A 15703-nucleotide genomic window follows, 5' to 3' on the forward strand; every position below is an offset into this window, starting at 1 on the left:
TTAATGTTTTAAAATCGTCTCTCAATTTCTCTGACTGCTGGAGTTTAATGTCATTAGACCCAACATGGACAATGACAGTTGAAGCGGCGGAGTGCTTGCTAATAAGTAGCGGTAGCATGGAATTTAGGTCAGGGATCCTAGAGTACTGGAGAGGGCTGAGAACGCACCACTATGGGGCCCCAGTGTTGAGGATCAGCGGGGTGGAGATGTTGTTACCTACCCTCACCACCTTGGGGCGGCCCGTCAGTAAGTCCAGGACCCAGTTGCACAGGGCAGGGTTGAGACCCAGGGTCTCGAGCTTGATGACGAGTTTGGAGGGTACTATGTTGTTAAATGCTGAGCTGTAGTCGATGAACAGCATTCTCACATAGGTATTCCTGTTGTCCAGATGGGTTAGGGCAGTGTGCAGTGTGATTGCGTCATCTGTGGACCTATTGGGGCGGTAAGCAAATTGGAGTGGGTCTAGGGTGTTAGGTAGGGTGGAGGTGATATGATCCTTGACTAGTCTCTCAAAGCACTTCATGATGACAGAAGTGAGTACTACGGGGCGATAGTCATTTAGTTCAGTTACCTTTGCTTTCTTGGGAACAGGAACAATGGTGGCCCTCTTGAAGCATGTGGGGACAGCAGACTGGGATAAGGATTGATTGAATATGTCCGTAAACACACCAACAATCTGGTCTGCGCATGCTCTGAGGACGCGGCTAGGGATGCCGTCTGGGCCGGCAGCCTTGCGAGGGTTGACACGTTTAAATGTTTTACTCACGTTGGCTATAGTGAAGGAGAGCCCACAGGTTTTGGTAGCGGGCCGTGTCAGTGGCACTGGTTAAATAGACGTTATCACTAAAACAGTCAATGCCTGAGAAAGAATCTGCCTGTTTTTCTGCTTGTGCTCTTGTATGTGCACCCTTGTTTGTATGTGTGTGATAATGGTATGGACTGTATGTACATGGGTGGGTGAACGGACTGTATGTGCTTGAATATGTCTAGGCATATTCATGTTGATGTGTTTATATGTGTGTCCATGTAATGTATGCAAATGTAATGGCGTAGGTGTGTAGTGTCTTTAAGTATTCATTGTCCTTGTGGCTACACGCTAGGCTAGTATTCTATGTTGAAATTATGTATGAAAGCCAATGTTTTTTTTACCTACAGTAGGGTGATGCTTACTCGTCCTTCTACATGTATGTGCTGAACAAAAATATAAACGCAACATGCAACAATTTCAACGATTTTACTGAGTTACAGTTCAAATAAGGAAATCAGTCAATTTAAATAAATGAATTAGGCCCTAATCTATGGATTTCACATGACTGGGCAGGCACACAGCCACGGGTGGGCCTGGGAGGGCATAGCCCCACCCACTGGGGAATCATAATGAGTATTTCCCAACAAAAGGGCTTTATTACAGACAGAAATTATCCTGAGTTTCATCAGATGTCCGGGTGGCTGGTCTCAGACGATCCCGCAAGTGAAGAAGCCGGATTTGGAGGTCCTGGGCTGGCGTGGTTACACGTGGTCGGTGGTTGTGAGGCCGATTGGACGTACTGCCCAATTCTCTAAAACGATGGGCTTATGGTAGAGAAATTATCATTCAATTATTTTGGCAACAGCTCTGGTGGATATTATCCTGCAGTCAGCATGCCAATTGCATGCTTCCGTTAAAACTCCAGACATCTGTGGCATTGTGTTGTGTGAAAAAACTGCACATTTTAGAGTGGCCTTTTATTGTCCCCAGGAGAAGGGGCACCTGTGTAATGATCATGCTGTTTAATCAGATTCTTGATATGTCACACCTGTCAGGTGGATGGATTATCTTGGCAAATGAGAAATGCTCACTAACAGGGATGTTAACAAATTTGTGCACATGATTTGAGAGAAATAAGCCTCATGTGCATATGTAAAATTTCGAGGAAGTTTTATTTCAGCGCATGAAACATGGGCTCAACACTTTACATGTTGCATTTATATTTTTGTTCAGTACATAATGAAGTCTTATGCTGCTTGTCATTGAGTTTAAATAATGATGTTGATGTTAGGAAGATTCATCGGAATAAAAGCCAATGATAAGTATCAAGTCATCTGTTACACAAATGACCAACTTGACAGTGTTATTTTGGTGAAGTTGAATGTCTTAATGTATAGTGCTGTAGTACTGAAGCACCTGCCCTGTTCACCCTAATGATGTATGCGTGTCTATGTTTCACCCTAACCCCTGGTCTTTGATTACCACTGGATTAGCCATACACTATCCTGTACATAAACCCATATTGCTCACAGTCCAATCAGGTCCTTGTGTATTTGCATATTTCCCAGGGTTATTTTGCCGACAGATGATAGATGACCGTCTGAGGTGCTACAGGGCCAGCCTGATGTATTGCGATGTGATTGGTCCATACAAGGTCCTGCAATGTCATAAAAGACGGCCCCAGGTTTAATCACAGGCGGCGAATCAGATCTGAGACGTATGAGTCACTTTGTTTATGAGAGGGACTGTCGCATTAATCAGGTAATCTGGAAACATGGGGAACACACACACACACACACACACACACACACGCGCGCGCGCACACACACACACACACTGGTTGCATGTTCAAGCTGCAAAAAGGCAAATCACCAACATTAGATGACCTTGAACAATGATCAAATATTGATTGAGGTTGTAAAAATATCACTCACCTTGACTGAAAACAGAATGTACACCTCTGTCAGAGCCCCATCCCTCTTCATTTCTCTCCATCTCTTTCTTTCTCTCTCTTTGAACGTTGCCCCTCTCAAAGAGAACAATGCAGCGCTTTATCAAAGCACACGAACACAGCAGTCTGATTCTAAATACAGTGGGCAAACACATACACACACAAACACAGTACACACACAAACAAACACCTCCTGCAGCAGCCATATGAATGGCCAGGCCACGGCACAATGGTGGTAAATTAAATCACTGATGTCACAGTTGGCAAGGGCCCTCCCATCCCACACTGTGGCCTTATGTGTGTGTGTGTGGGCGGCATCTCGTTTTACACAATCACACACACACACATACAAAGGGAACGAGAAGACCTAATAAGGGCCTTTTTCTTTGCTCTATAAATGTAATCTGAAACGCAAAGATATTTTTAGGCTGGGTTAAGTGGGGTGTGGTCAATACAAGGTCCTTATGAAAATATGAATTGCAACAAAAGGACTACCTTGATATAGTTCTGAATATTTCATTAGCATAAATGTTCTCTTGGTTTTTATTCAATACTGTCTTCTACCAACGTGATGATAATATAATAATAATGTAATAACTGTAATAATTTATAGAACAGTGTAACAATGCTTTATATAGTAATGGGGAAGTCCCCAGCATTGGGCAGATCAGACATGGGGTATCAGGTGTGGATCTGGGAGTGTAAACAGCCATTATTTCCACCTCTATGCTTCTGCCTTTCTCCTGCCCACCGTTGTGTGTGTGTGTGTGTGTGTGTGTGTGTGTGTGTGTGTGTGTGTGTGTGTGTGTGTGTGTGTGTGTGTGTGTGTGTGTGTGTGTGTGTGTGTGTGTGTGTGTGTGTGTGTGTGTGTGTGTGTGCGTGCGTTCCAAGGGCACCTGGTGTGTGTGTGTGCCAACAGACAGTCCACTGGTGCCAACACTATACACTGAGTGCACAAAACATTAGGAACACCTGCTCTTTCCATAACATACACTGACAAGGTGAATCCAGGTGAAATATATGATCCCTTATGGGTGTAACTTGTTAAATCCACTTCAATCAGTGTAGATGAAGGGGAGGAAACAGGTTAAAGAAGGATTTTTAAGCCTTGAGATAATTGAAACATGGATTGTGTATGTGTACCATTCAGAAGGTGAATGGGCAAGACAAAATGTTTAAGTTCCTTTTGAACAGGGTATGGTAGTAGATGCCAGGCGCACCGGTTGGAGTGTGTCAAGAACTGCAACGCTGCTGGGTTTTTGACACTCAACAGCATCTCTTGTGTATCAAGAATGGTCCACCACCCAAAGCACATCCAGCCAACTTGACACAACTGTGGGAAGCATTGGAGTCAAGGACACCTGTGGAATGCTTTTGACACCTTTTAGAGTCCATGCCCTGACGAATTGAGTCTGTTCTAAGGGCAAAAGGGGGTGCAACTCAATACTAGGAAGGTGTTCGTAATGTTTTGTACACTCAGTCTACGTCAGCGAGGCATGAGAGCTATCCATTAAAAGCTTTTGAGGATCTTAGCATCCTTTAGTGATTGATCTATTCTCATGACAAAACATAGTGAAAAAAATAACAATGAGTATGATTACATGCATTGTACGCAGTCAAGCACGGTTCAAATCAAATCCTCACTGTGATCACCATGGATAATGGATGAGATAGTTTAAGTGGGGTGTTTTAATATTGATGTGGGGTGTACAAGGAGAACAAGGTTGCCTGGCTGGCTGTCTCACCCTGTCTCACCCTGATATCACCCTGATGTCTCACCCTGATGTCTTACCCTGATACTCATACTGCTGCATCACAATAACACCAGGTGCAATGGAGCGAATCCTGCTCTTCACCCTGCCTGCACTGTGTGTGTGTGTGTGTGTGTGTGTGTGTGTGTGTGTGTGTGTGTGTGTGTGTGTGTGTGTGTGTGTGTGTGTGTGTGTGTGTGTGTGTGTGTGTGTGTGTGTGTGTGTGTGTGTGTGTGTGGAGAGAGAGAGAGAGAGAGAGAGAGAGAGAGAGAGAGAGAGAGAGAGAGAGAGAGAGAGAGAGAGAGAGAGAGAGAGAGAGACAGAGAGAGAGAGACAGAGAGAGAGAGAGAGAGAGAGAGAGAGAGAGAGAGAGAGAGAGACAGAGAGACAGAGAGCGAGAGAGACAGAGAGATAGATAGAGAGAGAGACAGAGAGATAGATAGAGAGAGAGAGAGGTAGAAGAGAAAGAGGTAGACACATTGTTTGTGAGGAGAGATAAGTAAATTGTTTGTGAGGAGAGATAAGTAAAGTGAGCAGCGTCGGTCGCGCTTCAATCAAACATCCGGGTGCTTAAAAGCGCAGAAGCACCGCTGCAGCTGCGTTTCCGCGTTGACTGAGCGGAGAGAGTGGAGGGGAGGGGAACGGCGAGAGCGAGCGAGCGAGCGAGCAGCGGAGACGCAGTGGGACACAGAGTCGGAGAAAATTACATAGACGCACCACAGCCACACAACAAATAAATAGAGAATCGAACATTGAGCGTCAAGGAGCCCGACCTGAGTGGTGCGCGGCCGAAACCCTTTTCACTATGTAAAACCACCAGCTAAAATGTGAGATTTACGGAGGACATCAGAAGAGAGCGAGAGAGAGGCTTTACCCCCTTATCTTTACCGGGTCATCTCAATTTTGCTTTCCGTCGTCATCGCAGTGTTTCTGGGGTAAAATGAAGAAGTTTAACATCAGGAAGGTGCTGGACGGCCTAAAGGAGCAGGCGTCTTCCTCTGTTTCGTCTGGCCAGTCGGGCGCCCCGGAGAACAATTTGATGCACGAGACCCTTCAGTCCGAGAATTTTCAGCTCTGCAAGGTGGGCGAGTCAGATGCAGTTTATAATGTAGCTGTATCCAACATAACAGTCTGTGAATGAATGTTGGTGTTTGCGTGTGTATGTTTCTATTTTCTCACTGCATATTGGCAACCCCTACTCTCAATATTGATACAGGTTCAAATTAACGCGCCGCCAACTATATATTATTTATAGCCTACAATGTTATGGTTATCATCTGATGGACGGTTCGGCTACTATTGCCTACTTACTGCCTTTGCCTCGTCTTTTTCGTTATCTGTTATGAAAAGGTATTATAACAATGAGAATTTGCTGGTTTAGACACACTGTCCATTACCAAGGTTTGGCAATCCAGCCTGTAATATGCGCATATGTCGAATGCGCTTTCTATATTACCAGAACCAATATAGAATAGTATGTTCATCATGATTTAGCGTTTATTTACACGCATCCCATCATTAGCCTATACTTTTGTAAAAATCGAATAAATGCATACATATAGGCCTATCCTCCCTTCCGTTAAAATACACTGGCTTGCTTCATCGCTCATGTCATGTGCACTTCGCATGAACTGTCATACGGAGGGGTTGGGCTAAAAGAACCTGCTTCTTGCATAATCTATGCTCCGCTTGGATTAACATGTCCATCGCTGGATCCCTGGAGGGTTGATACAGCGGCGATCAGTTTCCCACCATACACACCCTCCAGTTCACTCACCCGATCCCCTCATCTATCCATAGCGGGAGAATGCCTCTGAAATTAGTAGGCCCGTTTTATTATGCACTGGCACCCCTTCCTCCTTGAATTAGACAGGACAGAAGAATGGATGGGGTTAATAAACACTCACATTCAATGCACATGCACGCACTGCCGGTAAAACAGCTGGAACGAATTTAGCCCATCATAGGCAACCACAGCAAATTTATGTTAGGTTATAGTTGATAGGATGCTTTGCTTTCTAGTCAAACGGACAACCCTTGGCTTGAATTGTCGCCGATGCAATGTATTTCTCGCCTTCTTATTATGGCGCTGCATACGCGTGTGCGCGCATGTTATTTTTGTCGAATTCAATGGTCCAGACTATGCCCTAACACTATATTGAAATCAACACCCATATAAGAGCTATATTATTATAGCCCTTAGCGTACCAGCGATTTAAAAACGCAGGCCTCCGTATTGGTGAAGTGTTTATTTGCGTCGCAAGAGCGCATGAAGGTTTAAACATTTGCGCATGGCTAGAACCGCGAAATATCTGGAATGGTTGACTAGAATGTACAGCCTAGGCTACAATATGTTATATCTCCAATGATTTGCGTTTTTGACCGAGCCGCGTCCTGAAGAGTCATAATTGGGTTGGCGCTCCAGGCGCATGGTCTAGGGAAATCATCCAAAGCCCCCCGCTTGTTGCGATGTAATCAACCCGCAATGCCCGGCCCATGTTGCGGCTCCTGCCTGCGCGTGTGCAGGTGTCTGCTACGGTGGAGCGGCACTTACATAATATGCTTTAGCCCTCTGCTCGGCATTTAAACGCCCACACCAGTATAAATTCACATTTTCAAGCTGAAACACAAGTATCAGACCATACCCATGATTATGCACAACTATTTAAATCAATAAGTCATCGTTTTAGTCAAAATATGATATATTGGGCTTGAAGTGATAAATCCGAACTGCCCACTTCCAGGAAATCCGTATCAATGCTGTGTCTTTTTTATGAGATTATGTGGAAATTGCTTTTAGTTTACATTTCGTTTCAAGGGCTGGGTTTTATTTGAATGTTACCACCCACCAGCATAGCATTGTTTAGAAGTCAGAAACACCTGCAAAGTTGTTCCTCTTGGGGAGTGCCGACAAAGCCAAAAATAGGGGATGCAAATGTATGCTTTTGCACCTCCAGAAAATTGACATAATCCATTGGAAAATTTGACAATTTTCGCTTATGTTTTAAATCTAATCTGTATTAAACAAACAAAATAAATATGAACATTTTGCAACCCTAACCCTAAAGTCTTGCTTCGCTACATGCTTCACTGCTTTGATTGGTGCAACTAATGCACAAGTGTCAAACCTGTAATTAAGCAATATGGCCAGAATAGATATGGTATATGGCCAATATCAAATCAAATTTTATTACTCACATGCGCCGAATACGACAGGTGTAGACCTTACAGTGAAATGCTTACTTATGAGCCCCTAACCAACAATGCAGTTAAAAAAAATACAGATAAGAATAAGAAATAAAGGTAACAAGTAATTAAAGAGCAGCAGTGAAATAACAATAGTGAGACTATATACAGGGGGGTACCGGTACAGAGTCAATGTGTGGGGGCACCGGTTAATTGAGGTAATATGTACATGTAGGTAGAGTTTTTAAAGTGAGAGTAGCAGCAGCGTACAAGAGAGGGAGGGGGTGGGGGGCAATGCAAATAGTCTGGGCAGCCATTTGATTAGATGTTCAGAGTCTTATGGCTTGGGGATAGAAGCTGTTTAGAAGCCTCTTGGACCTAGACTTGGCCCTCCGGTACCGCTTGCCGTGCGGTAGCAGAGAGAACAGTCTATGACTAGAGTGGCTGGAGTCTTTGACCCTTTTTAGGGCCTTCCTCTGACACCGCCTGGTATAGAGTCCTGGATGGCAGGAGGCTTGGCACCAGTGATGTACTGGACCATTCGCTACCCTTTGTAGTGCCTTGCAGTCGGAGGCCGAGCAGTTGCCATACCAGGCAGTGATGCAACCAGTCAGAATGCTCTTGATGGTGCAGCTGTAGAACCTTTTGAGGATCTGAGGACCCATGACAATCTTGATCTTTTCAGTCTCCCGAGGGGGAATAGGTTTGGTTGTGCCCTCTTCACGACTGTCATGGTGTGCTTGGACCATGTTAGTTTGTTGGTGATGTGGACACCAAGGAATATGAAGCTCTCAACCTGCTCCACTAGAGCCCCATCGATGAGAATGGGGGCGTGCTCTGTCCTCTTTTTCCTGTAGTCCACAATCATCTCCTTTGTATACCAATATACCACGGCTTATGGCTGTTCCTAGGCACGATGCAAAGCGAGGTGCCTTTTTGCTATTATAAACTGGTTATTAACGGAATTAGAGCAGTAAGAATACATGTTTTGTCATACCCATGGTATACGGTCTGATATATCACGCCTGACAGCAAATCAGCATTCAGGGCTCAAACCACCAGGTTATAATGAAAAATAAAAAGGAAAATGCTGCACACTGCTGTTCATGCTCCCAGAACTGCATGAAAAGACACGTTTATGGGTAAAAATTCCAGATCACTTTCTGACAAACAGTTTTCGGGAGTTGTCACGGCTTCAGCACACCCTGCGTGAACGTTGGGAAATGAACATGTTGGTGTTCAGACGACGTGAACGGGTCTGTATCCTCGCGTGATCTGGTTGAGTATTCGATGAAAACTTATCTGGGAACGAACAGTCACTCTCAGGTTTCCTAACGTGTACTGCAGGGAACGCACACTGTTGTGTGTGTGCCTGTCTGAAAAACCCCCGATCACTCTTCCCACCATTGAAACTCTTGTAAACCTACAACCCTCACTCTCCCACCTCCTACAAATCCCCCAAAATCTTGCAGTTAGGAAGGCGTCAGGGCATGCGTCTCAGAGCTAGAGGTGAGCTAGAGGTGGGATCGAACCAGGGTCTGTAGTGACACCTCTAGCTCTAGGTGGTGAAAATCCTGCTGGAAAATGTAGCTAATATTATTGCTAATTTGCTACCCTAGCTGCAGTAGTCAACACTAAAACAATCTTTAGTCTTGTTTACAAAAGATAACTTTACTATGTGCTGTTACTATTAAACATCCACTTGCCAAACTATGGTGGCCCATATTGGACAAACTGGTGAAACACATTCACGTCCCTGCAAAGGGTAGCTAGTTAACGTTAGGATACACAATGCTACTTATTTATTTATTTATTTATTTAACTAGGCAAGTCAGTTAAGAACAAATTCTTATTTACAATGACAGCCTACCCCGGGCCAAACCATAACCCGGACGACGCTGGGCCAATTGTGCACCACCCTATGAGATGACCAATCACGTCTGGTTGTGATACAGCCTGGGATCGAACCAGGCTCTCTAGTGACACCTCTAGCTCTGAGATGCAGTGCATTAGAATGCTGCGCCACTCGGGAGCATCCAAACTCACATTATACATTCTGAACAATTTAAAAACAAACATGAGTTAAATTGCAATCTTTGTATAATTTTGTTATTGTCATTGACGTAAAATCTTCAACCAATTAGAAATGAGTAGGCCTAGCTAGGTATAATGTTACACACCACAAAATTCAAAGTGAAGTCTATTTGTCATATGCACAGAATACACTGGCTGGGCGGTAAAAACATAAAATAAACTATACAGGTATGCATTCACTGACTTGTTTGGATTTTTACTTTCACTTTTATTACAACATTTTCATTTTTGATTTGTTACGTTCAATAATACAGTAATGACTCCGGAAAATGATGGCAATCATCTGTTTTTATTGCCAGAAAGAACTGCCTTCTGCAGACAACTAAGAAAGTTCGCTTGCAAGAGCAACAATTCAGACAACTTTGGGAGTAAAGACCCCAAGAAATCAGGTGACTACCCCAAGTGGTGAAAGTAAGAACTGCAATTTAATCCATAAATGCAGTCAAATCGAAGAACAATAATTCTGTCAATGAAATTATTTTAAATTTTTTTGCGAAGTAGAGGCATACTTAGACAAAAGACAAATTACACACTGTGTGAATGACATCACATTAGTGCAGTGAATGAAGAAATTTATGAAAATGCTGGACTTTAACAAGTAACTATGCAAATGGTAAGCATTGCTTAGTACAAAATCCTATAAAAGTAGATTTTGATTCCTACGCAATGTTCTACAAATGAGATTACTTCCCTGTCAGTTTTGTCCTATTATTTTTGGTTGAACATTAAAGCAATCAGAATGGAGAAAGCACTTTAAAACCACTGATAATTCATTTGTTGCTGTCATAGGGCCATGCACTACCCATAAAGCATATATAAAACTTGTATTATTCAGAAACATCAAACAACAGAATCATCACCATCATACTGTCAAAAATGAGAAAAAGAAAGTATTCAAACCCCTGAGTCAATACATGTTAGAATAACCTTTGGCAGCGATTACAGCTGTGAGTCTTTCTGGATAAATCTCTAAGAGTTTTGCACCTCTAGCTCTGAGATGCAGTGCATTAGATTGCTGCGCCCCTCGGGAGCATCCAAACTCACATTATACATTCTGAACAATTTAAAAACAAACTTAAGCACCAGCTGTCAGAGCAGCTCACAGATCACTGCATCTGTACATAGCCTATCTGTAAATAGCCCATCCAATCTACCTCATCCCCATACTGTATTTATTTATTTATCTTGCTCCTTTGCACCCCAGTATCTCTACTTGCACATTCATCTTTTATTTAATTGCTATATTGTAATTACTTCGCCACCATGGCCTATTTATTGCCTTAACTTACCTCATTTGCACTCACTGTATATAGACGTTTTGTTTTCTTTTGTTCTACTGTATTATTGACTCTATGTTTTGTTTATTCCATGTGTAACTCTGTGTTGTTGTATGTGTCGAACTGCTTTGCTTTATCTTGACCAGGTCGCAGTTGCAAATGAGAACTTGTTCTCAACTAGCCTACCTGGTTAAATAAAGGTGAAAAAAAAAATGTATACCTGGATTGTACAATATTTGCCCATAATTATTTTCAAAATGCTTCAACCTCTGTCAAATTGGTTGTTGATCTTTGCTAGACAACCATTTTCAAGGTTTGGCATAGATTTTCAAGCATTTTTAAGTCAAAATGGTAACTCGGCCACTCAGGAACATACAATGTCTTCTTTGTAAGCAACTCCATTGTATATTTACATTTATTTGACCTTGTGTTTAAGGTTATTGTCCTGCTGAAAGGTGAATGAATCTCCCAGTGTCTGTTGAAAAGCAGACTGAATGAGGATTTAATCTAGAATTTTGCCTGTGCTTAGCTCCATTCTATTTATTTTTTATTCTGAAAAACTCCCCAGTCCTTATCGATTACAAGCATACAAATAACATGATGCAGTCACCACTATGCTTGAAAATAGGGAAAGTGGTACTCAGTAATGTGTTGGATTGGATTTACCCCTAACATAACACTTTGTTTTCCTGAAAAAAAAGTGAATTGCTTTGCCACATTTTTTGCAGTATTACTTTAGTGCCTTATTGCAAACAGGATGCATGTTTTGGAGTATTTTAATTCTGTAAAGGCTTCCTTTTCACTCTGTCAATTAGGTTAGTTTTGTGGAGTAAGGACAATGTTGTTGATCCATCCTCCGTTTTCTCCTGTCACAACAACAACCATTAAACCCTGTAACTGTTTTAAAGTCACCATTGGCCTCATGGTGTAATCCCTGAGCGCTTTCCTTCGTACCGACACCTGGGTTAGGAAGGACATCTGTATCTTTGTAGCGCCTGGGTGTATAGATATACCATCCAAAGTGTAACTAATAAAATCACCATGCTCAAAAAGATAATCAACGTCTGTTTTTATTTTTATTTGTACCCATGTACCAATTTTACATATTCTTTTTTATTTAACCTTTATTTAACAAGGCAAGTCAGTTAACAACAAATTCTTATTTACAATGACGGCCTACCCCAGCCAAACCCGGGCTACGCTGGGCCAATTGAGCGCCGCCCTATAGGACTCCCAATCGCGGCCGGATGTGATGCAGCCCAATAAGTGCCCTTCTTTGTGAGGCATTGGAAAACCTCCCTGGTCTTTGTGGTTAAATCTGTGTTTGAAATTCACTGCTCAACTGAGGGACCTTACAGATAATTGAATGTGTGTGGTACAGAAATCAGGCAGTCATTCAAAAATCATGTTAAAGACTATTATTGCAACTTATTATGTGACTTGTTAAGAATTTTTACTCCTGAACATATTTATGCTTGCCACAACAAAGGGGTTGAATACTTATTGACTCAAGACATTTCAGCTTATCATTTAAAATTATTTGTATTTATTTTTTGAAAAACATAATTCAAATTTGACATAATATTGTTTGTAAGCCAGTGACAAACAATCTCAAATGGATGTTTGGGCTTGGCCAGGCTCTCCTGGCCACAGTCCAGGGCTATCACAGAGGTAGGGGTGAGGGGAGGTGGCAGCGGGGGAGGCGGAGGGGTATGATGGGATTGGAGCTGTTGGAGTAGTTGCTGTCTCTGTCCCTGCGGTCGAGGCTGCTCCGCTTCTACTACTACTGCTGTGGTTGTGTGTGTGGTGGTTACGTTGTCTGCTGTGGTTGTGTGAGTGGTGGTTACGGTGTCTACTGTGGTTGTGTGTGTGGTGGTTACGGTGTCTGCTGAGGTTGTGTGTGTGGTGGTTACGGTGTCTGCTGTGGTTGTGTGAGTGGTGGTTACGTCTGCTGTGGTTGTGTGTGTGGTGGTTACGGTGTCTGCTGTGGTTGTGTGAGTGGTGGTTACGGTGTCTGCTGTGGTTGTGTGTGTGGTGGTTACGGTGTCTGCTGAGGTTGTGTGTGTGGTGGTTACGGTGTCTACTGTGGTTGTGTGAGTGGTGGTTACGTCTGCTGTGGTTGTGTGTGTGGTGGTTACGGTGTCTGCAGTGGTTGTGTGAGTGGTGGTTACGGTGTCTGCTGTGGTTGTGTGAGTGGTGGTTACGGTGTCTGCTGTGGTTGTGTGAGTGGTGGTTACAGTGTCTACTGTGGTTGTGTGTGTGGTGGTTACGGTGTCTGCTGTGGTTGTGTGAGTGGTGGTTACGGTGTCTACTGTGGTTGTGTGTGTGGTGGTTACGGTGTCTGCTGAGGTTGTGTGTGTGGTGGTTATGGTGTCTGCTGTGGTTGTGTGAGTGGTGGTTACGTCTGCTGTGGTTGTGTGTGTGGTGGTTACGGTGTCTGCTGTGGTTGTGTGAGTGGTGGTTACGGTGTCTGCTGTGGTTGTGTGTGTGGTGGTTACGGTGTCTGCTGAGGTTGTGTGTGTGGTGGTTACGGTGTCTACTGTGGTTGTGTGAGTGGTGGTTACGTCTGCTGTGGTTGTGTGTGTGGTGATTACGGTGTCTGCTGTGGTTGTGTGAGTGGTGGTTACGGTGTCTGCTGTGGTTGTGTGTGTGGTGGTTATGGTGTCTACTGTGGTTGTATGAGTGGTGGTTACGTCTGCTGTGGTTGTGTGTGTGGTGATTACGGTGTCTGCTGTGGTTGTGTGTGTGGTGGTTACGGTGTCTGCTGTGGTTGTGTGAGTGGTGGTTACGGTGTCTGCTGTGGTTGTGTGTGTGGTGGTTACGGTGTCTGCTGTGGTTGTGTGAGTGGTGGTTACAGTGTCTACTGTGGTTGTGTGTGTGGTGGTTATGGTGTCTGCTGTGGTTGTGTCAGTGGTGGTTACGGTGTCTGCTGTGGTTGTGTGAGGGGTGGTTACGGTGTCTGCTGTGGTTGTGTGAGGGGTGGTTACGGTGTCTGCTGTGGTTGTGTGAGTGGTGGTTGTGGTGTCTACTATGGTTGTGTGAGTGGTGGTTACGGTGTCTGCAGTGGTTGTGTGAGTAGTGGTTACGGTGTCTGCTGTGCTTGTGTGAGTGGTGGTTACGGTGTCTGCTGTGGTAGTGTGAGTGGTGGTTACGGTGTCTGCTGTGGTTGTGTGAGGGGTGGTTATGGTGTCTGCTGTGGTTGTGTGAGGGGTGGTTACGGTGTCTGCTGTGGTTGTGTGAGTGGTGGTTACGGTGTCTGCTGTGGTTGTGTGAGTGGTGGTTACGTCTGCTGTGGTTGTGTGAGTGGTGGTTACGGTGTCCGCTGTGGTTGTGTGAGTGGTGGTTACGGTGTCTGCTGTGGTTGTGTGAGTGGTGGTTACGGTGTCTACTGTGGTTGTGTGTGTGGTGGTTACGGTGTCTGCTGTGGTTGTGTGAGTGGTGGTTACGGTGTCTGCTGTGGTTGTGTGTGTGGTGGTTACGGTGTCTGCTGTGGTTGTGTGAGTGGTGGTTACAGTGTCTACTGTGGTTGTGTGTGTGGTGGTTATGGTGTCTGCTGTCGTTGTGTGAGTGGTGGTTACGGTGTCTGCTGTGGTTGTGTGTGTGGTTGTTACGGTGTCTGCTGTGGTTGTGTGTGTGGTGGTTACGGTGTCTGCTGTGGTTGTGTGAGTGGTGGTTGCGGTGTCTACTGTGGTTGTGTGAGTGGTGGTTACGGTGTCTGCTGTGGTTGTGTGAGTGGTGGTTACGGTGTCTGCTGTGGTTGTGTGAGGGGTGGTTACGGTGTCTGCTGTGGTTGTGTGAGTGGTGGTTGCGGTGTCTACTGTGGTTGTGTGTGTGGTGGTTACGGTGTCTGCTGTGGTAGTGTGAGTGGTGGTTACGGTGTCTGCTGTGGTTGTGTGAGTGGTGGTTACGGTGTCTGCTGTGGTTGTGTGAGTGGTGGTTACGTCTGCTGTGGTTGTGTGAGGGGTGGTTACGGTGTCTGCTGTGGTTGTGTGAGTGGTGGTTGCGGTGTCTACTGTGGTTGTGTGAGTGGTGGTTACAGTGTCTGCTGTGGTTGTGTGAGGGGTGGTTACGGTGTCTGCTGTGGTTGTGTGAGTGGTGGTTACGGTGTCTGCTGTGGTTGTGTGAGGGGTGGTTACGGTGTCTGCTGTGGTTGTGTGAGTGGTGGTTGTGGTGTCTACTATGGTTGTGTGAGTGGTGGTTACGGTTTCTGCTGTGGTTGTGTGAGTGGTGGTTACGGTGTCTGCTGTGCTTGTGTGAGTGGTGGTTACGGTGTCTGCTGTGGTAGTGTGAGTGGTGGTTATGGTGTCTGCTGTGGTTGTGTGAGGGGTGGTTACGGTGTCTGCTGTGGTTGTGTGAGGGGTGGTTACGGTGTCTGCTGTGGTTGTGTGAGTGGTGGTTGCGGTGTCTACTGTGGTTGTGTGTGTGGTGGTTACGGTGTCTGCTGTGGTAGTGTGAGTGGTGGTTACGGTGTCTGCTGTGGTTGTGTGAGTGGTGGTTACGGTGTCTGCTGTGGTTGTGTGAGTGGTGGTTACGTCTGCTGTGGTTGTGTGAGGGGTGGTTACGGTGTCTGCTGTGGTTGTGTGAGTGGTGGTTGCGGTGTCTACTGTGGTTGTGTGAGTGGTGGTTACAGTGTCTGCTGTGGTTGTGTGAGGGGTGGTTACGGTGTCTGCTGTGGTTGTGTGAGTGGTGGTTACGG

At 44.8% G+C, this 15703-nt stretch overlaps 1 protein-coding gene across 6 annotated transcripts in view; it reads left to right on the top strand.

Moving 5' to 3' along the window:
• The first annotated feature begins 4874 nt into the window (after positions 1 to 4874).
• Positions 4875 to 15703, top strand: part of LOC106607991 (syntaxin-binding protein 5) — a 155335-nt gene continuing 144506 nt past the window's right edge. For 3 of the 6 annotated variants that reach the window (XM_082976962.1, XM_014205559.3, XM_082976963.1), the window contains exon 1: positions 4875 to 5531. In XM_082976962.1, the coding sequence (XP_082833088.1) occupies positions 5391 to 5531 (141 nt within the window). In that variant the 5' untranslated portion in view covers positions 4875 to 5390. The remainder of the gene's footprint in view (positions 5532 to 15703) is intronic. The other 3 variants (XM_014205556.3, XM_014205557.3, XM_014205560.3) reach the window with 1 other exon arrangement.

The sequence above is a fragment of the Salmo salar genome, chromosome 06 (assembly GCF_965601325.2).
Source record: "Salmo salar chromosome 06, fSalSal1, whole genome shotgun sequence".
In the NCBI taxonomy this organism is placed as follows: domain Eukaryota; kingdom Metazoa; phylum Chordata; class Actinopteri; order Salmoniformes; family Salmonidae; genus Salmo; species Salmo salar.